This window comes from Nematolebias whitei, chromosome 7, assembly GCF_014905685.2.
Source record: "Nematolebias whitei isolate Nwh7 chromosome 7, NemWhi1, whole genome shotgun sequence".
In the NCBI taxonomy this organism is placed as follows: domain Eukaryota; kingdom Metazoa; phylum Chordata; class Actinopteri; order Cyprinodontiformes; family Rivulidae; genus Nematolebias; species Nematolebias whitei.
In genome coordinates this window covers 16,770,301-16,794,790 of record NC_056504.1, presented here as the reverse complement: position 1 = coordinate 16,794,790, position 24,490 = coordinate 16,770,301, and the positions used below count along the sequence as shown (strand labels likewise).

At 40.1% G+C, this 24,490-nt stretch overlaps 1 protein-coding gene across 1 annotated transcript in view; it reads left to right on the top strand.

The window, feature by feature from the left end:
• Window positions 1-24,490, top strand: part of foxp1b (forkhead box P1b) — a gene marked incomplete in the record, with an annotated part of 454,424 nt that overhangs the window by 251,854 nt on the left and 178,080 nt on the right. The window contains 1 exon segment of the mRNA XM_037678670.1: window positions 22,692-22,847. Coding sequence (XP_037534598.1) covers window positions 22,692-22,847 — 156 coding nt within the window.

Genomic DNA, 24,490 nt, shown 5'->3' with positions numbered 1-24,490 from the left:
TCAACTAAAATCTGTGATAAAATCAACTAAAATAAATGATAAAATCATGTGGAGGCAGAATAGGCTTGCTTAAAAAGAAAAGTCGTTAAGCCTTTTTTAAAGTCAGTCAATGATTGTGGAGCTCTCAGATATTCAGGGAGGGAGTTCCAGAGGTGGGGGGCAGCCACACAGAATGCCCGATCTCCCATGGTTCTTAATTTAGTTCGTGGAAGGTGGAGGAGATTACTGTTCTGTGATCGTAGGGACCGGGTGGATGAATATGGAGCAAGAAGGTCCTTCAGATAATCTGGTGAATTTCCGTATAAACACTGATGGGTGATGAGAGCTATTTTGAGAGGTCATGTTTTCCCAACAGTTTGCTTTTGCCGTCAGATCCATGTACAGCTGGTAGGTTTATTGTTTAGTGGAACTCAGAGAGCCTGGATCAATTGTTGCTTTAAAAGACAATCAGAATCTATATAATTGGTTAATACATGATTATTCAGTTTCAGCAGTTACTTTGTGAAAAACAGACTTTTCACAAGTTAGTTTCCTGAAGCTTTAAAGACACATTTGTTCAAACTTGTCACCTGCCACAACTTTCTATCAACTTAGTGAAGGTTAATAATATGGGTAATACTGTAATACTATACTATGAGACTAAAAGACTAGAAGTGAAGCCCTCTGTGTGACACATCATCTGTCTGTGACATTGTAATACATTACAGTCCAGTGTGACGGGTGATGTGTCTGGTCACTGCTGGAAGTCGCTCCTCTTTATGACTGAGGCAATCTTATTTTTCCCCCCTGCTTTTGTCTCCTCTTCCTTTATTTCTGGCAGTATCAGATCATATTACCCATCTTGGAATGACTTCAGCAGAGACATTGCTATTCCCAGGGAGCTGTCTCTTCCCACTGCAACTCAATCCTTACCCGATTGGACTGGCTTGTGATTTATAGAAAACCCACTTCTTCAGAAGAAATCTCAATCAACACACATACTCGCATACTTTCACACACTCGAAAATTTCCCTCAGCACAAGAGCTGCAGTTATGAATTATTTTTGTAATCAGTGTTTTTTTTAACTATTCTAGGCAAAGGAAAAGGCGACAGTGAAGGAGGCGTTTTGTCGTGACATGGCTTGCAAAGAAAGGCAGACAGTTTTCAAAAGGAGAAATGCGCATTTATTTTGCCCCAGTCAAGCATGAAACACAAGGGGCTATACTGCTCAAAAACTATTGGACTCTTAAAGTTTAGAAACACCTTTTTGTACCTAGGTTTAGTCTGGTCACTGAATGCAGACGGCTCCATATATCACACTTGGTTACTTTGTACAATAACTGTCTCAGAGCATCTGTAAATTGTACCTCAATCAATTTGATGCTGCAGTGTATTGTTGCTTTTATGTTCAGTTTATTTATTAATATGAATTAAAAAACATAAATATTATTGCATGAAAACAAAAGCATTTTTGTCTAGGGATGAAAGCTTGTTAAATTATTCCAGTTTAGGTTAAATTATCTTATAAAATTGCAATATGCAAAAAGCTTTATGGTCAAAAGTTAAAATGTCTTAACCTTAGCTTAGTCCCGTTTGTCCCTTTTGGGACATAAGGCCACTATCATCTGTCTCTACTTGCTTCTGTCACTGGCTGGCTGTGCTTCACCCCATGTAGGATTCACCTCCTGCAGCTCTGATGTCACTGTCCTTTGCCATGTTGTTCTTGGCCTTCCCTGTTTCCTTTTACCAGGTGGTGTCCAACATTTAGGTGTATGTTGACTGTCCAGCCTCAGTACATGATGCATCCATTTAAGATGACAATATTTTATCTCCACCCTTAAACTCACACTTGGTCTTCTGGTATAGATTGTCATTACTCATTGGCATGAGCCAGAATATGCCAAATATTCACCTCAGACAGATGTTGTGAAAGCCATCCAGTTTTCTCATATAGATCTGTGTTTCACTCCAACACTCAGAACCATATAGCCAAACAGATTTAACATTGCTGTTGTACAGCCTCAGCTTGGTTTGAAGGTGATAATGCTTTGACCTCCAGATAGACTGCAGTCTGACAAAAGCAACATGTGTGTTACCTAATTGTGCTGAAATGTCTTTGCTAATTACATTGTCAGTACTTATAAGACTTCTGTGGTAAGAAAATTCCTGGACAATCTCAAGTGGTTTGTCATCCACAGTGACTGGTGCATCTGATGTTAGATTGATACGTGTGACATGGGTTTTGATGGTACTGATGTTCAGGCCAGTCTGTTGAGCAAAACAATGTAGCAATGTCATCTTTTCATGTAGATTACTAATTTTTATGGTAAGAAGTCCAATGGATTCATCTCAGTTTATTTGTTGTGGTCTTTGGCATGATCCAGTTGATGGCAACTAGGAATAAGATGGGAAAGATGACACAGCCTTTAACACCAGACTCTACTAGAACCAATCTGACAGTTTTCTATCCAGTATGACACTACACTCAAAATGATGGTAAAACAACCCTATCAAAGTCACTATCTTAGAAGGTAGTCCATAGGACCTCAAGATCTTCCATAAGTTTCACGGTGCAACATGTCAAAGGTTTTCTGGAAGTCGATGAAATTAATATAGAGTGTACTGTTCCATTCTAGTCATTGCTCTTTGATGTTTCTGAGAGCAAGTATCTGGTCTACATATCCTTTCCTTTTTTGAAATCCAGCTAGTTCTTATCTCAGCTTGTTGTCAATATCGAACTAATTCTGTCCACCAGGATTCAACAGAAGACTTTGATGGTAATGACAGGAGAGAGATACCATGCCAGTTGTCACAGACCGTTAGGTTGCCTTTTTTTGGAAGCTTCACAATTAGTCCTTTGGACCAGTCCTCAGATAAAGTATATTTGGCCCATATTAATTAAAACATATCTGTAATGGTCTTTGTTGAGGTGTCTAGGTCAGCTTTTGGCATATTTGTATACAGTAGATCTATCAGTAGAATAGCTGCAGGCTTTTCCATTCTTTAAGGCTTTAATGACATGACATATCTCTTCCTTTTTGGGCTAACTGATGTCAATGTCAAGGACCCCTTCTGGTAATGATAGATCTACAGGGTCACTTGGTTCCAGTCTATTGAAAACTTCTTGGAAATAATGGATACATGGAACTGCTTGTTCATTCTCTGTTGTTAATATGACTTTGTCTTTTCCTGGGCCTTTCTGGCTGATGGGCTTGCCAACTAACTATTTGGCAATTTGAAAAACAGTACTCATGTTCCTCTTGGCAACAGCATTTTCAGCTTCTTTAGCTAGATGTTCCACATAGGTCCTCTTATCGTTTCGGTTGCTCATTTTTACTTCATGAACTTTGTTCTTATAAGTTTGCTGTTGCTGGAGTCTGGGTGATTTGGTGTTGAGCAACTGGGCTTTTAGTTGTTTCCTTTCTGTAATATTTTGCCATGTTCCAGGAGTTAACTGTTTATTTTTTCTCTTTCTAAAGCCAAATATGTTGGTAGTTGTCTACATAGGTTCTCTTTATTTTTTTCCCATTTAGTGTCTACGCTGGGGTCATCGGTAGTATCAGTTAGTGCTCTAAACTGATTACCCAACTCAACTACAAATACTCTGTTAGTCTTTTGACATGTGAGTTTGGTGATGTCATTGTGCTTTCTGTGACAACTCTTCTACTTTTCAGTACTTTGTAACTTCAGTTTATTGGTTGCTATGACTAAGTGGTGGCCACTATACACATCAGCTCCATGAAGGAATCTCATTTTGGAGGGATATTTGTCATTTACCACCAGTTGCAGTGTGTTCAGTCTGATTGGTAGCACGGCCATCAGGTGAGTTCCAAGGAAGTTTGTGGATGTCTTTGTGGAAATAGTGCTCCACCAATCACACAGTTGTTTTCCAGACAAAAGTCTACAAATGCATGTAACTTACCATTCTTGTTCATCACGCTGTGGCCATGTATCCCCATAGCACATTCAAAGTTGGTGTTGTCAATCCCAACCTTAGTGTTCATGTTTCCCGTAATCAATGCTATATCATGCTGTGGGACCTTCAAAACATCTGTTTGAAGCTGTTCATACTAGCTGTCTTTGTCCTCAACTTCAGCTTCATTTGTAGGTGAATAGCATTGCAATACGGTGAGTTTGCAATGCCTAGAGTTGAAGCGAGCTCTGATCAGCCTTTCATTTACTGGTTCCCACTCTAGCAGAATCTTAACATTCTTCTTGGGTACTATGGTGACAACACCAGATACATGCTGGTCTTGGTGCCCTGAGTATTGTATGACTAATCCATCATTTGTCACCTGCCTACCAACACCAATCCAGCGACATTCACTAGTATGTCCAGTTAGTATGTTTCCGTCTTGCAAAGGACTTGAGCTGCTTTAGATGTCTCATACATGGTGTATATATTCCATATTCAATGCAGATTATATGTTTTGGTCTGAGTAGATTTTAGTCACACCTCTGACTTCAGCAAGTAGGCTTATGCCGTATGTCCAACCCTGAACCAGGAGGACCTGGTGCTCAATTTTGTCTGTCCTCTACCCCGAGATCTGCCCAGCTTTGTTAAACCTGCCAGGGGCTTGAGCCCCCACTGGTATAGCTCTCTGGGGTCATTGAGACATACAGACATTCACACGCACACGCACGCACGCACACACACACACACACACACACACACACACACACAAGATCTTAAAATGTCTTAAGATCACAAAGAAATTGTAGCCAAATAATGTTATTGTCCACCCATGCGGAGCAAAAAGGATTTGGAAACACCCTCCATTCATCTGTCCCTCTGTGCATGTTGTGAACGAGATAACTTGAAAAATAACAAAATAACCATTCACTATTCAAATACCTCAGTGACAGGAGACATTGTTGTACCACTTGTTTCTTTTTGTTATTAGTTGTAAGCAAATTTAATAAATTAAATGTATTTATCACTAGTTGTAGAGGCGGCTCAGTTGGTAGATCTCTTGCCTCTCAGCAAGAAGATTGCCAGATCAAATCCTGGCCTAGGGCCTTTCTGGGTGGACTTTACATGTTTTCTCTGTGCGTGCGTGGGTTTTTGCCGTGTACTTTGGTTTCCTCCCACAGACCAAAAACATGCATGTTTTAATGTAGCTTGATTATTTTTAGTTTTATATCACTAATTGTATTGACTTTTCATTGTATATATACATTTTATGGTTGTTTATTGTTTTGTGTACCTTATCTGTAGTTTTGTGTAAAATAGGTCTCTTGAAAATGTGTCCTCGTGCCTCAGTGAGACTAACCTGTTTAAATAAACATTGAATGACTGTCAGGCTGATTGGTAACTCTAAATTGTCCCTAGGTGTGAGTGAGAGAGTGAATGGTTGTTTGTCTCATTTGTCTCTATGTTTCTCTGTGATGGACTGGAGACCTGTCCAGGGTGTCCCCTGCCTCTCGCACAATGACTGCTGTATATGGGCACCAGTGACCCCCCATGACCCAAAAAGGAAAAAGCATGTAAAGATAATGGATGGCTGGATGGATGGATGGATGGACTAGTTGTAGATATGAACCTTTTAATACCAAGTGTATGAACTCTTGTTATAAACATTATCATTGTATCACAAAGGCTGCAATACAGCTGTTTCATACTAAAGACACATGTATTTGCCTTTTTTGAATCACCAAGATGATCGTCTGCTCTATGATCATTTGTCATTGTCAATCTGTCTTCACAAGAAGTCAAAGTTAGCTTTGGGCAGCATCATTGTTGTTGTCTGCTGTACTGATTAGTGGGGTTATTCATCAAGATGAGTTACTTTTGCATCTATGCAGAGTTAATCAGCATGCCCTGTGGTGCAAAGAGCTAAAGAATGGACAGCTGAAGAGACAAACCATTGTTTTAGATCTGAAGCACTGTGACACTCTCTGATTTTGCCAAACGTCTGTTCACCCTTCCCTCCTCAAACACTATCATATAGTTGTGTGGAAGATATGTTCATCTAAATTCACCACAACTAAATTGAAAGATTTAGGGGTTTTACTGGTCATATCCTGGAAGTCTCAACTGTATCAGTAATGTTAAGTTTTCTGTCTATGAGACCTGCACAGATACATCTTCCCATTCTAAACAATATCATTCACACATGATAAAATCTGCTCACAATATTCTAGGTCTCACGCTGGGTCTTTGGAAGCACACATTTTCCCAAGCACAACACTGCCTGCTACAAAGTGATGCAACACTTCTACCACCGATGCAATCGCAAGGAGCGTGCATCTTCTAACAGTTTGTCTAAGTACTCAGCACAGTCGGCGTGCCTCTGTCTCTTACTTTATCAACTTGATGGATATTAGCACCATATTCAGTGGTGGGCATTTAAGGCCTTGTGTGCTCATGGCAGAAAGCTGAGGTCAGGGAGAAAGGAAGCGCTGAGATCTCACTGTTGTACAATTCCCAGATTTTTTCCTTCCTTCTTTGCTTTTTTATTTATTTATTTTTTTTTAGCTTTGACAGTATTGTTCTCGCACTTTCACACTTATCTTTATCGACCTCTAAATGATACCTAAGCATTCACCGTGTGTGGCCTCCCCCCATTTAGTAGGGCCATTCACACTCAGTGCTAAAGTAGCATATGAAGCTCTTGGCAAGCAGACATCAGAGACAGTGACATGCGGCTGTGCGCTGATAGACTTTCCACTGGAGTGGATTAAATCAGCATCAGGCTAGTGGAGCTGATTACCTCAATATGAAAATGCAGTATCTTAATGGTACATATTTTCATGAGGCAGCCCAGTTGCCTTTCATTTTGTGGCTAATATGTCTATTCTTATGAGTCATTTACTTCTTTAATTACCTTTAGCAGCAGATGCACAATGGTGTATTAATGTGAATGATTTTTACTGCCACTTTATCATACTGAGCCTGTGAAGTTGAAAGGCGTAATTGAGGTGGAAGAGCGACTCCTGAGAGAAACAATATTTAGTTGACAGTTCCTCTTGTACTCTGGGAGGGTGTTTATGAGTTTACACCGCACTAAAGCTGTAATGAACGCAGTATTCGTTTAATAATGGTGGAGGACGGAAATGCTTTTACTGAGATCTGCTCAGTTACTGAACCTTTCCAGTGGGTTGTGTGGTGGGATCAGACAACACAAGTGCCAGTGTTTTTTGCTCCCTTGCCTGTGGTAGCATATGTTTTTTCCTTATTGCTTTTTTGCATGGGTTTTTGTGGCAATGAGATATTTGTTGGCAGCAAACAAACTTTTATTTGCCTTTCTCCCATTTGCAGCATGTGCAACTCTGGCAATCCATGTCATTTGCATGTGTGTGCTTTTGGTGTGTCTGTGTGTTTTGTTTGCGGCTTGTGTACTTTTCTTGGTGTGATTTCTGATCCAGACGAGACTGAATAGAGCCCTTCTTTTGCCATCTGTTGTTAAGCTGCTGGCTAAGCAAGGCTGGGGAATCCAAACAAACGCAGAGCTCACATCAAACGGAAAGTGTCAGGCCTACATAGCTGAGCTGACCTCGCTGGGTAAGGGAGTGTTGAATGGGGGGTTGACCTCTTTGTACCAGGCTACGTGTGCCCGAAGAGCCTTGTTGGGGCACTGTTTACTCTTCCCCCTGCACCTCCTGCAACCTTATTCTCCTCTCTGCTACATTATTTTCTCCCATAGCCATGTCTTCTGATTGTCATTGTTATACTCTTTGTCCATCTGTTACCCCCCCCCCCCCACACACACACACACACACACCTCTCTCGATCATTAGCCCTGCTTCACAGACTTGTAACTCTTGTACCTTCACTCACAGTTAATCATTTTACTTTTGTGCTATTTTATTTTCTTGTTCTTTTTTGTCCTTTATTTGTCATGAGCTGTTTTGGGAGGATAAAAGAGCACTAACTTGGGTTAGTGTGTTGGACAAACAATTTTTTTTTTGTTTTGTTAACCATATTTTGTCTTATGTAAGTACATAAACAGCCTTATTGTTTTACCGTGGGTATTTCAAATGTTTAGTGTTGTCATAAATATTAATAGATTAGTTGAAAAGTGCAGCTAAAGAAATAAATGTAATGGTTTGAAGTGAGTATAAAATGCTGATTTATTTATGTATTCTACATGAATTAGTTTGGAAATCTAAACAGACTGGAGAGTGTTGTTGCAAGAGCCCCATAATGTGTAAGGTTTGAGCCCCAGAGCCTGTTTTCCATGTGGAGTGGCTTTTTGGAAATGGCATTAATTATATACTTAGTGGAAAATCAGACTTTTCCTACTTTGCATTGCAGATAAATGTCTGTATTACAGAGAAAAGCAAAAAAAAAAAAATCTGGATGAATGCTAATAATACAAATAGTCATAAACCACACTGCATATCTGCTTACATGTTTTAAAAATTACCCAGTGCTAAATAATAAAAAAAAATTATATGTATTTCGATTCAAATGATGCATTCTACGTGAAATCATTATGGTCTGGCTGCATATTCAACACCTTTCTGTTGTTACAGAAGTTTTCACTCATGCTTTACAGTGTCCATTACAGTTGGCTCCATGATTTATTGGATGATTACTTCACTTTTTTGAGAAGCTTATTCAGGCTTAGGCTGTTTGCTACTTACATCAATCATCTATTAAATCAATCACCCATTATCACTGAGAAGTGAAGTGAAAAACTTGTAATATCTGGGTGGTTGTGTCAAGGCATCTCCACAACTGTAACTGTTGTGGGATATTCTCATTCTGCAGTAACCAGAACATATCAAATATTATCCAAGGAAAGATAACTGGTAGAACAGTGATAAGTGCTAGAGCAGGGTTATTCAATTGGCGGCCTGCGGGCCATTTCCGGCCCACGGGTGACTTCAATCCGGCCCACTTCATTAAAAAAAAAAAAAAAAAAAAATATATATATATATATATATATATATATATATTATTACCGTACTTTCCGCCGGCATATAAGTCGCTCCGGAGTATAATTCACATCAGTCGCATCAGTCATTTGGCATATAAGTCCCATTTATTATGTGTCACCGCTGACCCGTTGCAGTTATTATACATTTATTTAATGGTCAAAACCACTTTATTTCGCCTGGGCAGCGCGGCGCCATACTTCCTTCACGGCCGGAGCCGCTAGCTCTCCGGCGTTCCTCTGCCCGCACCAGCTGAGTGAAGCGAGCACATGCGGGAGGACTCGCTGTTGCAGTTATTCAAAATTTAAAACGTCAGTCAAAAATTACGTTATAAATATGGGGGGGGGAGTATATAAGTTGCTTCGACGTTTAAGTCACAGGTCTGACAAATCTATGCAAAAAAACAGCGACTTATACGCCGGAAAATACGAGTTTTGGGGATTCTGGGTTTGGGGTTCTGGGTTCTGTTTATTGCATTTATTATTCAATGCAATAAAATAAACAAATTTAGAAATGTAACGGATCATTGTAAACTTTAGTTTATGATTTTAATCGCTGGATGTCCAGCCCCCAAGGTGTTGGCTTTCAGAAACTGCAGCCCCCTGAGCAGTTTTGTATAATAGCAGTTTTGTTGACTGTGCTAGAGCCATTGGTGCCTGTGGTGACCACCAATGGTAATCACGTGCGATGTGTGCATACTCATCATTTCCTTCTGTTGAAAATTAAAGCTTGCTGGGCCCAGTGGCTATGTTTACATGGACATAAGTAATCAGATTAAACGGCCATTCGGAATAAAAATGTGTCATGTAAATGCTCCATTCAGATTATTCTTTGTTGATTCAGCTCGATCCGAAATAATTTGTAATCAGAATGAGACGGGTGGTTTATGCCGATTCATGATCCGAACATGTGCATGTAAACACTTAATCTGATCTTTTTTTTTTCCGATTGTGGAAAACTGACCTGACTGTGCATGTGCAACCCATGTCTACCTCATGTGTTTCCGCCTGGCTAGATGCTAATAATATTAGCATGTCGGGGAAGTAAAACTGGTCGGTGAGCGATGCATTTCTACTAGAAACTTTGAAAGAGCTCAAAATGATCTGTATTACCTGTAGCTCAGTCAGGGAGTGCAGTAACGTCTCCACCGTCATTAAAACCTGTCGTGGGTCCATTTTGGGTGCTAAGGTTTGTTTACGTTCATCCCGGAAGTAAACCGGAAGTAGAACTTCTCTGTGGGGTTTTTTAAAGGAGAGTTTACCACATTGCGCATGTCAATATTTCTATTCTGAATAAAAGCCGCTGCATGTAAATGCTCGTCGTGAAGGGATTGTGCCAATAACTCAAATGATACATTTGAGTTATTTAATCTAAAAACATTTCAGTCCAGTCAAAGAATTTTGCCCATGTAAACATAGCTAGTGGGAGTTGCCATGTTGTATTTTTGGAACCAGAGACTTGGAGCTAGAGATGTGAGATTTTAAGTCTTGCCTACTCCCCTACACATGAAGATGATGTTACAAAAACATGCTTTTAAACTGAAACAACTAATTACAACTAAACCTGTTGGGAAAAAAATGATTTGGACATACATCAGCAAGGTGAGAGCTATGTAAATCTTCAGTCAACACCTGAAAACTATTAGCTGAGGTGTATATTATTTTTTCATAAGGGAAACAAATCTAATTTATTTATATTCAAACGTAAAACTTGAATAGAGATCAAACTATGGAGACATTGGTCACTTTGCAGCTTAAACTTTTTGGATCTCGTATGACAAGGCTATTTAACTAAATTGCTCAATTGGTCACAGTTATTGAAAGCCAACAGCTGATGGGCCAAACATCCAGCAGTTAAAAGTAATTATGTAAATTAACCAAGTATTACAATTACCTTTTACATTTGTTTATTTTGCTGCATTGACTCATAAATGCAGTAAACATAACTTAAAAGTGTAGCTCAAAAAAATTACATTTCAAGTTTTATTTCCTTGCAATAAAAGTACTTATATTCTAATGTGAAACAATTTTAAAAGGAAAAATGGCACACAATTCCTCCTATTTAACAAAAATATTATTCTGCCTTCTATGAATTGCCACATCTTTACTACTACTTCTTCTTCTTCTTTCGGCTTTTCCCTCTTCAGGGGTTGTCACAGTGAGGCATCCTTCTCCATCTCACTCTTGTCCTCTGCATCCTCTGTCCTCACTCCAACTACCTCCATGTCCTCTCTAACTGCATCCATATATCTCCTCTTTGTCTTTTTTCCTGGCAGCTGCATTTCTAACATCCTTCTACCAATATACCCACTGTCCTTCCTCTGGACATGTCCAAACCACTGTCCCTCCTCTGGACATGTCCAAACCATCTCAGTCTGGTCTCTCTAACTTTATCTTCCAGTTGTTCAACCTGTGCTGTACCTCTGATAATCTAATTCCTAATTTTATCCATCCTTGTCACTCCTAAGAAGAACCTTAGCATCTTCATTTCTGCCACTTCCAGTTCTGTCTCCTGTCTTTTTGTCCATGTCTCTGTCTCCAGACCATACAACATAGCTGGTCTCACCACTGTCTTCTAAACTTTTCCTTTGACCTTTGTTGACACCCTTTTGTTGAAAATCACTCCTGAAACTTTTCTCCATCCACTCCATCCTGCCTTGGCTCTCTTTTTCACTTCTTTACCACACTCCCCGTTTTCCTGGACAGATGATCCCAAGTTCTTGATGTCCTGCACCTTTGTGACCTCTGCTCCTTGTAGCCTCACTGTTCCACCGGCCTTCCTCTCATTCATACACGTACTCTGTTTTACTACGGCTGACTTCCATTCCGCTTCTTTCAAGTGTATACCTCCACCTCTCCTAGTTCTCTTCCACTTGTTTCTTGTTCTCACCACAGATCACATCATCTGCAAACATCATAGTCCATGGGGATTCTTGCCTGACCTCATCTATTAGTCAGTCTATCACCAGAGCAAACAATTGGTTCAGTCAGTCCTTGATTCAATCCCACCTCCACCTTGAAGCCATCTGTCACTCAACACATCTCACCACTGTCCTGCTGTCCTCATACATGTCCTGTACCAGTCTAACATACTTCTCTGCCATTCCAGATTTCCTCATGCAATACCACACCTCCTCCGTCGGCACCCTGTCATATGCGTTTTCTAAAACTACAAAGACACAATGGAGTTCTTTCTGACCCTCTCTGAACTTCTCCATCAGCAACCAAATATGAACACTTTCCAAAATAACAACAAAAAAAAGAAAAAGACCGTTCTTGATGTTCCCAGAATGATCAACATGTTGCTGTTTCAGGTGGGTCCATTAAGAACCAGTTCACATTTACAATGAAATGGCTGCACAGACCAGTTGTTTCACAAACAGTTCATAAATCACAGGTGAAGCGTCCACATCCTGCTTAGAGGTGAACTTTGAGGTGAACCAAAAGAGGCGGAGCAAAACTCAGCTGGACTGAAAGCGAGCATGATGCATCTCCTTCTTGTCATTTACTATCATGAATTAACTCATTAATCAGTCTTATTTGCAGTTAAATTGTTTTTAACCATCTACAAATTTGTTGTCTGTCCTAATCAATATTACCCCAGTAATTTGTTTGTTGTTGTTTAATCTGGTTCGTGGGCGATCACACACTGATATGATCAGTTTATCAGAACTCCCTGCGCAGTGGGAGGGGGGAAAGAGTGTGCCCCAGTGAAAGCATGCAGCCTTTTGACTCATGTTTCTGCTAATTTAATCCTTATAATTACCGGCAAATGTTATTAACACCAAAGCTTGGTTATTTGCAGGCCCAGATTAAAGCAAACATGTTTGTCTCTGTTTAACTTAATTTTATTTCCCCCCAAACTCACAAAAGTTCCTTTGCCACAGTCTCAACTCTCATTGTTTCTGCACCACTTCACCAGTTACAGGTCTGACCACTGCCAGTACACACCTTTACTCAGTCCGGTATATGGCACCACCTTGTTCGTGGTTTCAAGTGAACTTCTCTGAGGTGATAATTTTGATGTAAGTAGACAGCAGCCGTTTATTGGCCAGTGGAGCTACGTCACTGGATGACTCACCCAGCAAAACTGCAAACTACAGTGTGTTAGACTGTTAATGATGTTTCTGAGTGTGGACATGGGTTGTTCTTGTTAATGTCCTGTTCAGGTTTGCGTTGGCAATTATGTTGAAGTCTTTGTTATTGGCTGTAAACTGACACCATGAGTCAGAGGTGGGGTATAAGGGGGAAAGTACTAAGTGGGTAAGCATTGAGTATCCTCAATGAAGAATGGTCACAGGAAGATACCTGGTCTGGCCTGGCATATTGTCGTGTAAGTCAGTGCTTTTAGTGTGGAGATGGCTCTTCATAAGGTGTACTTCTCTATGTTCATGAAACTTTTGAAAATTGAGGAGTATATAACAGAATTGCCTCTCTGACAGAAATATTTACCATTTCAAAATGTTTAAAGGTCACTCTCACCAACATTTTTTGATTGTATTTATTTATATATTTATTTATCTATTTATTGAAACAAATAAAGTATTCATTGGTGAGTTGGACTTTAGTCAAACACATGCCAGAAGTGGCTCGTTGGCTGCCAGTTGAATAGCCCTGCCGTATGAGGTCCAGGATTTATCCATAGTATTGATAGTGGTGAGTGAAGGATGTTCTGGTTTTCCTGACTTAATCAAATAATATATTTTGCTCAAATGGTTGAGTAATGCTGGTTGTTATTTTAAAGTGTTTTCTTTTACATTTTGTGAATTGCTGGGCTCATGGCCATCACTTACCCTGAAGTAAACATGGCATCAGGATGCACTAAAGGAAGAAGACACACAAATGGGGAAGAAGGATGCTTTGGGCAATGCTCTTTACACTTTTGCATCACTCTTTCAGCTTGGCCTGCCTCTCTGCAAAAGATTCAAGCTTGATTTGAGGAACGTAACAAACCTTCAAGATATTAATCTAATTAAAATGTGCTAGATAAAGAAATCCTATTCATAGAAGTCACACCACACAACTTGCAGGACTTTAAGGACCGGCTTCTGACAGCTCAGTGCCATGAACCTGAGTGAACTATTTACGGTTCTGTGAAATCTTTGCCACAAGGCAGACTTACTCAATATTTGACTCATAATAATCATTATAGTCATAATAATATGGCTAATTAGTGTATGTGGAATAAATTGATGTGGGAAGAAGCTGGTTACTTGTGTGATTGCCACTGAGGAGCAGAGGTGTGTGTGTGTTTGCAAAGAAAAGAACAGACGTGATAAATGTCAGGTAAATTGAGATTCACAGTCAGTCAGAAAGTCAAGCTCATAACCTTGACATTTAGGCCGCTGTTTCTGAAGTCCCCTTGAGAACGCAGAGCAAGACTAGAGGTCTGGATTTCTTGTGAGCTGCACCACATTAAGAGCTAACATATTAGTGTTGTTGCTGGCTGTCTCTGAGCGACACACTCCTGCCTAATAACGGCTGGTGAAACACGGCTGTCGAGTAAACAAGGAATCTTCCACACATGCGCTCACACACACACACACAAACAGAGAGAGAGAGAAACACAAACAGATGCGCATCTCATTCCTTCTCTCCTCTCTGTGGCCGCAGAGATCCAGTTACACCTGCTTGCACATCTTCTAGCAATTAGGAGCAATCTGCTTGAAACCAGTTCACGTTCAAAGACTTCCCCAGTGGTAACAAGAAGACCCAACATATACAGAGACACACAGGTCTTTCTGTTGATGTGCTTGAGCAAACTACCTCACATATTCCTGCTGCTGTGCTTGACCCAATGAAGATATCCTGAATTATTCACCTCCAAAATGTTGGTCCCCATGTTTTACTGCATTTCTTCTTTTTTTCTTCCTTCCTTTCTTTGTCATCCAGTCTGATCTAAAAGAAGCTATTAGAGACAGTCTGGTTTTTGATCATTTGTTTCAGTTAAGATGCATTCGGACAGAGCAGAAAGTGATCTGCTATGTGTTGAGTTTTGTTGCGGTTGGGAAAAGGTGCAGCAAGGGTTTATGTAGAAAGCTGTCTTGACTGTGTGGCGATGCTCTGAGCTCGGATTTGTGAGACACCCAGAGCTGGCTTTAGCAGCAGGAAACCCCAAAGCCTGTAAATAATCCACATGTGCACACTGCACATAAAGACATGCAGTACTTAGCAGTTCCCTTATCACAGTGTGATAGCCCTGGGGACATAGGAGATGCTCTTCGCTAATATGGTGTGAAAGTAGATGCAGATAAAATGCCTGTTGTTTATTGAGGAAGTTGCGTTAACAATAGGAAGAGGATGTGAACTTTGAACACCTTTTCACTGTGGAAAATAAAAGTGGATTGCAAATGTCAAGGATGCCAAATCGTAACGTTTGTGAATGATAAAACTTTGTCGTTTACTAAAGGGTTTAATGTTTTACTGAAGAACTTGGATAATTTTCTCTCTACTTGGTATTTGTTGCCTGTACAATGAATTTAACTGTGGTGTCTGTTTGTGTTTCTGTTAACTGTACAAACAGTGACTATATGCATACTGTGCAAATGTACCATCAAAGGCATGTCCAGGTCTAAAAATCATATTAATGCTAAATAACAATTAGTAAAAAACTGGTCTAAATTCGCAGCACGATGGCTCAGTTGCTAGAGTTGTTGCTTCTCAGCAAGAAGGTTGCCAGATTGAATTCCAGCCAGGGGCCTTTCTGGGTGGAGTTTGCATGTTCTCTCCGTGTATGTGTGGGTTTTCTCCAGGTACTCCAGTTTCCTTCCACAGACCAAAAACATGCATGTTAGACTGATTAGTAACTCTAAATTGTCCCTAGGTGTGAGTGAGAGAGTGAATGATTGTTTGTCTCGTTTGTCTCTATATGTCCCTGAGATGGACTGGAGACCAGTCCAGGCTGTCCCCCTGCCTCTCATACAGTGATAGCTAGACATGGGCACCAGTGACTCCCACGACCCGAAAAAGAAAGAAGCGGGTAAAGAGGATGGACGGACGGATGGTCTAAATTCGTCTATCCTTATATCTACACGATGGGATCGAGATGGGGTAGAGGCAGAGCAGCCGGCTGGGGACCAGAAAGTTGCATTTTGGTTCCCAGCCATTCCCACGTCGTGGTGTCTCTGAGCAAGACACCCAATCCCCAATTGCTCCCAGGGTGCTTACATAGCTGCCCACTGCTCCACCTGGGTGTATCTCAGATGTTATGGGTTAAATGCAGAGAACTAATTTTGCCATTGTACGGGAACATACAGTGATGACAACAAATAGCACTTTATATCCAAATGGCCTTCATTTTCTAAACTTGCAATGCAAATCACAGCTGCACAACTCTGTTTACTTGGTTGCAAACACTCAGAATTCAGTGAGACTGCAATGGAAAATGTGCCTTTTTTCTCTCATAATTTTGAGTCAGCTGCTAGTCTCCCACAGTTGCAACCCAGTGAGATACTATTTATTATACTGACTGACCAGCTGTCCCCACCTTGTCTCTTTACTGGGAATTTAAGTCACCAGGAGCTATTTTACAGAAGATACCATGTTGCAATTTAGGAACCAGCGTCAACTTACTCCCCTGCACACATTCATGGTGTCATGAAGGCGGCATGAGTAAAACTTGTACTGGGACTAGCTGACAGAAAGCTGGTCCTGTTCTGTCTTCAACTTCTGGGTTCTGCTCCAAGGGCTACCTGTAATAGCAATCTTTAGATACTACATTTATTTATTAGTATAAGTATCAGACATTTAGTACCTTTGAATGTAAAATCAAAAGCAGACCATTTTCAGAGGCAGAGGAGGAGGAAGAGGGGGGCTCTTAAATAGAAAAGTGGGTGCTGTGTAAACATTGTTGTGACACTTCACAAAAGGTTGTTCTAGCTCCGCGCTAGGCCTCTCAAAGGTATGTCACCTCGCTGGCCTTTGTAATATACATACTTGACAGCAGCATTCATAACTCTGTAACAGACTCTCAACATGCTCGCATAGTGTTATGAGTATACCAACAACATCTACTCAATATATTCACTATTTACAATTAACATTGTTATGAGCCACTATGTTCACGCTGCAGATTCCAAACATATCATCTTGTTCTTCTTTTTCTTTTTTATATTTCAAGTTTGTTTTTTTATGTAGTTGACAATTTAGACGATATGCTAAAATTTTTCTCAAATAGCTTTTTTTGATGTTAATACATCATTTCTGTGATTAAAGCAAAACATAAAAACAAGAATGCGTTGTTGTGGCCATTGTTTTATTTTATGTAGAGTTTTAATAACTAACCGATTGGGGGGATGCAAGTTTTGGAATTAAAACAGTTGATATATTCTGTTATAACTACACAGTTTCATACTGTACTTGTAGTAACAAGTCCTCATGGAGTCAACTTTTTATTTTCTTTTATTTTTGAAGAGTGTGAAGAAAGACTTCCCAGAAATGTATTATTTCATTCATTACTGTTTGAACTTCCTATCATATCCTGTTGACTCAACCGTCTTTGTTCAAACACCCTCGGTTGTAAACCCCAACGCACAAACACACACATTTCACTGCATGTGTCATCAACTTAAAAAAACCCTAAAAGAAACATTGTTTACTCTTTAGTGTACCAGTAATAGCCACACCCAGGGCGTAGTGAATGATTTAGCTACTGATTTTTTTGTCCTCGTGAACAACAATTGTTTTAGATTCTGACCCTGCTGACTCCTCTTTAAAATTTATGATTCTGTTATACACTAAAATATAAAGTAACTACTTTTTTAAATAGTTTTTAAAGCAGCAAAACTTCTATCTTTTTGTTGTTCAAACAAAAGTGTGTTTCAATGCCGAGAATCAGGGGCCATTACCATATTTTTTTTACCTTTAGGTTGTAGTTTTTTGCATAATTTTTTATGCCCTGCAACATATACGCCAAAGTGACGTATTTATGGATTTTTTTCCAATATTTATAAACAATTTTTGGCTGAGACATGACCATTTTCATTCATTCTGACTGAAAATATTGAACACTACCATTTTCAGCCGCTAGATGGCACTCGAGTAGTGTGGCATGCAGCTGGTTTGGTTGTCAGCAGCAAACTGGTTGATCCACTCTGAGAAGGTGCTAGTTATAAGACTGAGCAGAATACAGCACCTCAGACTGAGGAAGTCTTTCGGATGAAAGACGAAACGTTTCTACAATTTTTTTTAATGTCCAGAGGACCAGATTTAACTTTTTTAGATTTTTCTACCTGGATTATTGAGCATGCATCAGGATAGTATGGCATGCCGTTGTGCCATGTAATAGGTAAAAGTGGCTATTAATGACACAATCGGCTCCAACTCGGCTGGAGCAACCGTCAGATCAACTTCATTTCGCTGCACCACCCTGGAAAAATGCAGCTGATTTGACCATTGAAGTGTTATTAAGAAAAAGTTCAACTGAGACACACCTTTACTATAAAGTTGAGCAAACAAATAATTGTTTTGAGGTGGTTATCTTGTTAAATTTTGAAGAAATGCACAGCGAGTCCTCCCATGCACGCTGCCACAAATCGACTTTTGAAACACAGCTGATTTGACCGTCATAGTGCATTTATTAAGGAAAAGTTAGAGTGAGACACACCTTTACTATAATTTTGAGCAAACAAATAAACGTTTTTAAGTGTTAATCTTGTTAAATTCCTCCCTTGCATGCTCCTCTAGCCACCATTTGGCAACCAATCGATTTTTGACACAACACGAGCCCACATTTCCAGGTTGTCAGCGGTGACGCGTAAAAAACTCGACGCATCAGCGGTGGTGCATAATAGATGCGACGTATACGTCAAAGCGACATATTTATGGATTTTTCCACTTTATTAGACATGTTTGAACTGATGCGACTTATAGCGCAGTGCGACGTGTACGGTGGAAAATAGGGTATAATATATATATTAAACTATATCATAAAAATCATTAAGTTTTGCATGACTTCAAGAAGCAACCTCAAAGTTTTATTATCGGTTTTAGTGCTTTGTTTTAATTTCCGACACTCTCTGACAGTTCAGGTTTGCTTTTAATTTGCATCATATATATATATATATATATATATATATATATATATATATATTTATATTTTTTTTTATTTTTTGCTTTAAATCAGATTTCAATTTGCTTCAGAGTAAAGACACTGTTGAAGTTGTAAAATGTAAATATTGGCTTCATGCGTGGAAGTGAATCTCGCTCACTCAACTTTTCAGTTTGAGCTTAAAGACTTTCTGTATGAGTGTCCCTTGCCTGGAGGGAGTTCCCCCTCCAATTTCAATGCAAAAGACAAGTAGAAATGCAGAATACGATGTGTTTGCCGTGGAGTGAGTTGGAGTACGGGTCCTTTAAAGTGAAGAGCAGTGAGTTGTACATAGAGTAGTGTGGTCTCTGTGGCCTGTAGTTTGATTCATGTCTCATGATGTCTTCTTCCAGCCGTGTGTCTGGGGGGGGGGGGGGGGTGTCAGTCCATGCAGAGCCCATCATACAGCTGTTTGCTTCTTCTTTCTGTCTTAAATGGCTGCTGATTTTTGCAGGTATCTGCTTCTGTCTGGTCACACAGCTTTCTGTTTGCTTTTTTCTTGTTCGGTACTTGTTTTCTCACAGTCGGGTTTCACTTACTTTTTCACTCATGTTTTTGTTTGTTCCTCTATTGTTCTCTGTGTTTTTTCTCATTTTCTTGCAACATATTCATCTAATTTCTTCACTAGCCAGTAAAGTTCTCCTAACTGTCTGTGGACCTGGCAGGCTGTCTAAAAGATGAGTTCAGATGGACTCCTGGAACCATTAGTTTGATTGTGAGAGCAATCTTGTGGGGAAAATGGAAAGAATGAGGCCAGTTATTTACCCAGATGGTTTACTGGTGGAGGTGTGAGGCTGGCCAGCTCACTGTGGGAACACAACGCTTGCTTTTCTTGGTATTGCTGGCCGTTTTCAAGACCACAGTGTTTTTTTCGCCCCCAGCTCTCTCCAGCTTTGTTTGCTCTGGATGGCATGTTTGATTATTTATCGTAAGGGAAAAGGGAGTAGCTGGAGCAATAAACATGTGACTGCGCTGTATTATGTTTTCCACTGAGAAGGCCGTGTCCTTTCACAGATACTCGAAGCAGCCGTAGAGTCTTTTATTTGCTTTCTAGAGGGGAGTTTGGCTGAGTGCAAAGAGGATCAAAAGCCCAGATTAGGGTCTTTGACATTTTGTGTTTGCTGTAAGGGCAATGTATCAACAGATAAATATTTCCTCTGGATGGCTGGAGATCTTTTGTTGTTGTTGCTTTTCTTTGTCTGTGAATTTATTTTAACATCTGTTAATTATTTATGTTTGCCATGACTGTATGAATACAAAAATAAGAAGTTTATCACCCACCATCAAAGGTAACGGTGATAATGTTTTGGCCCGTCAGATGTGAGCATTTGCAAAATGTTTCATTATCTAGTGGACTGATTTTTATGAAACTCTTAGTATCATCCAACAATTTTCAGTCAGGTCATCTGGACAGTTTCTTTTTTTTTTGTGCTGAAACATTTCATGTTCTGGTTTAAGGTTGTGTTGAACTCACGTGCAGGCAGACTGCACGTAAAATAATGAACTAAAGTTTATTTTCAATAAACAAAACAAAATGCCAGGGGGCAGCCAACTTACTTTGTGAAAGAGAACATGGAGGGAGACAGAACACGACAGCCTTTACAGGACAGTCCACAGACAAATGACAAGACACAAGGAAGCTGAATAAATAGACACTGATGAGGAGGAAGGACAAACACCTGTGGTGATTGGGATTAGACCAGGTGAGACAGGAGCTGAACACAAGGAGGAACACTGAGGGGTCGGGCTGGACAATATGGAAAAAACTTATCACGATATATTTCTTAATTTCAGTCCATAATATAATTCGATATCGATATAAACAATATAAAAGCCCCCGAAAAACTGTACAAACTACAAAAAAAATTAATGTTCACCTTTTATTTGTATTTAGCCTTCAAAGAAATTTTGAAATCACCGTCAAATAAACATAAAACTCTCAACTTTGTCAATATTAATAGTTTTAACTTTAAACAACAAACGTTTCTCTTTTGATACAGCTGGGGGTGTTGTTTCAGGGACACGTTGGTTCAAACTTTTATTGTGTTTCATCTTGTGACTCTCATCATATTCTGTCGAGTGGAAACTCTTCAGATGGAACAAGTTAGATGTGTTTCCACCGCTAGTTGGAATGACTCTCCGGCACATTTTGCAGCACACTGAAACCTGCAGTTTATCGGATCTTAGAAAGCCGAACTACTTCCACACTGCCGAATTAGTCTTTGGTCTCTTATCAGTTATGTCATCTGTTCTCTCTTCGCTTGTGAAGTCACATTCTGACAGTCATGGGCACTCATTTTGAAGTGAAAACTTATCACGCGTTGGAGCTTAGCCTAGCCTGCTACCGCTGACTCCTTCAAGCTGTGATGTACGTCACCGCACACTTACCAAGTTGTGTCGCAGCTTTTTCTGTTCGGGTTGAAACGTCTGCCGCTTCAACCTGAACAGAAAAAGAAATGTGTCAGTGAAACGCTGTAATCATATTGAAATATCAAAATTGTGCTAAAAACTCATATCATCATTATTGAATGAAAGTATATCGTGTTATATGTCGATATCGAATTACTGTCCAGCTCCACTGAGGGGTGAATGAAACACGAGGAAACAGAAAAGACAGGACAAACCCAGAAACCCCACACTTAATCCCCCAATATACTGCCGCGTACGTCTATACGCAGAGGTATGTACGTGGAGGTACGACGTACCCCCCAGGGCATGTCCATGCAAAGCTCTAATTTTTACGACCGCATACGCGTACGCGGTGTCGCACAATAAACTGCCCAGCGACGGAATGTTTTGTATGTGACACCAATGTATTAAATTCCCCTTCTTCATCCCTGATCTGGCCTTTTCTTTTGTTTTGTTTTTTTTGCCAAGAGGCAGAGATCTCTTCCTCCTCCGTTGATGCCATGACTGAAATGGTGAGAAATGAAGGAATTTGTCACGAGCGAATTAAACTCAGATCCAGCATGGCTGTGGGAAGGTCTGTAGATTTCCTGGTGGGCTGGTCTGATGTGTGGGCTGTAGAGCCAGCGCTCTCTGTTTTTTTTAAAAAAAAATTTTAGATATTTTTATTAACAACATATAAACACAGAACACCGCTGCGTGAGGCTGCCAGCGCTCGCTTTTTTTCTTTTTTTCCGACCTGTCAATCAATCCAGTAGGCGTGTCAGCAAATGGCCAATCGGTGACGTCAATTTGTCCCAAAGGTAAACGCCCCTTGTCTGTGAAGCTGCTCTGCAGCTGCTCGGGGTGTACACTGGAGTATGAAGTCTGAACCCTCTGCGTACAGTACATGCGTACGTACGCGTGAACGGACGTACACGGCAGTATACTGGGGGCTTTAGAAAGTAATTACTGTACATAGCTCTACACAAGGTAGTCCAATTCAACATGGCCGCCACAGCTTTCAACCTCAACTAGCACAAAAATGACTCAGATTTAGTCAGTTTTACAGATACTGAGCTGTAGGTAGGTGTGGTAGTAGCTGAAAGTCATGCCCAACACACATTTCAAGTAGTAGCAGAACACATGGACATGCACAATAAAATAGTTTTACATCAAATGATTTCACTTCAAATCTTTAGCACAAAAGTTGTCGGGTGATAAGCATTCTTTTAGTGTTTGGTGTCTACCATGAGAGGTCACATCAAAGCAGTTTTAAGAAAATGCTGTCTTTGAACTTGTACTGTTTTATTCTGAGTGTTGAACGCTTTTTTTTGTTTGTTTTTTTCTCTGTCAGGCGCTCCAAGTGGCTCGGCAAATTCTTCTCCAGCAGCAACATCATCATCATCAGCAGCAGCAGCAGCAGCAGCAGCCAACGTCACAGCAGCTGCAGACTCAACAAAACACGGGCCGCAAATCCCCAAAAGCAAGCGACAAGCAGCAGAGCCTGCAGGTACTGGTAATCTGTTGTCTTCCTCTGATGCTCTCATGTACACAGCACACTGTTTTCAGACAGCTTTGCTCATTTAACTTTGTGGTTACTGATTTGAAAGACATAAAGAAAACGTGCTCTCGGAAGAACAAAATGTGCAGAGAAAAAAAGTACTGTACCGGGCTAAGTTCACAAACAGGAAATTAACATTAGCAACGCAGCATTTGCAGTAAAGTGTCTCCTGTGTGATTCAGCAACATGCACATGTTCCACCGTCAAAGTCTTGACAGAACTCGTCAAGATTAATTTAGATTTTAACTTCATGTGGACTGTAAGACAAATGGGTCCTAGTAACTTTCTAATCCTGCAAGCTTGTTTGGAAATCACCATGTTTGTAATTGTATCATAATTTTCATAACTCAGGATGTGTATAGTGTGTGTGGTGATGAAATTGTAGAACTCACACACCCACAGAGGGAAAAGTCAGGTCCTTATCACCATTAGCAGTAGGAGCAACAACAGACCAGCCCCAAAGATGGGTGGATGTTCCAGGTGGTGGGCTTGAAGCAGAGTAAGAGCAACGGTGGAGGAAAATGCAGTTTTTATGGTCAGGTATTCAGAATGCCCTTACAAAAGAAACGTAACAAGAAAAAATTTTTTGAAGTTACATTTACTCTTGTTTCACTTTTAATTTGAACATTTTTTTTCCTGGTCCAGAAATTACCTGAATGTCAGATCAGCTGCTTCAGAGCTGTAAATCTTTGGAAAATGTCTTTAAGTGGGAAACAACTTTATGGCATATTTGATCATTAATACAGGAATCCTTTCTCTGCATGTCTATATGTATATAAATATATATGTATATATACACAGTAGTCTCTCGCTACTTCGCAGTTCGTTTATTGCAGACTCGCTCTATTGCAGTTTTTCAACGTAAGATTGGACATGACACACAATTGGCTGATTGATGGATGAGCTGCATGATCAGCATGGAATTCTTATTTAAAATAAATTATTTTAAATTATTTAGAACCTGCTGCAACTTTGTGCAGCCCAGAGCTGCATAATAATAATAAACTTTGTTTATATAGCACCTTCCAACAATGCCTTGCATTGACCAAAGTGCTTTACAAGATAAAACAAATAAAAACAGGGTACAATAAATTAGTGCAAATTAAAAACACAGCCACAACAAAAGAAGGTAAAAGAGAAAAAGCTTCCTCCTGCAGCTTTGTGCAGCTCACACTGCAGGATAAGCTTCCTGCTGCAGCTGATCAGCTGTTCACTGTGCAGAGTGTAGAAGTTCAATTCAATTCAGTTTATTTATATAGCGCCAAATCACAACAAAGTTGTCTCAGGGCACTTTACAGAAACATTCACATACATAGAAAAGCCAATAAGTAAAGTTCTCTAAGGAAGCAGCAGACACGGTAAATCTTGGCTTCGTTGCAGTCTCCCATCCTGAGCAAGCACAATGGCAACAGTAGAAAAAACTCCCTTTTAAAAGGAAGAAACCTCCAGAAATGGGCGTGGCCAAGAGCGCTTGCAGGTGGCAAAGAGCAGAGGAGGCAGAGTGCTGAAATCATGACATTCTGCGCTCTTTTAGAGCGTTTAGAGTTTAGAGACATTGTTTAGAATATTCCAAGACTGTGGGAAAAGTTTAA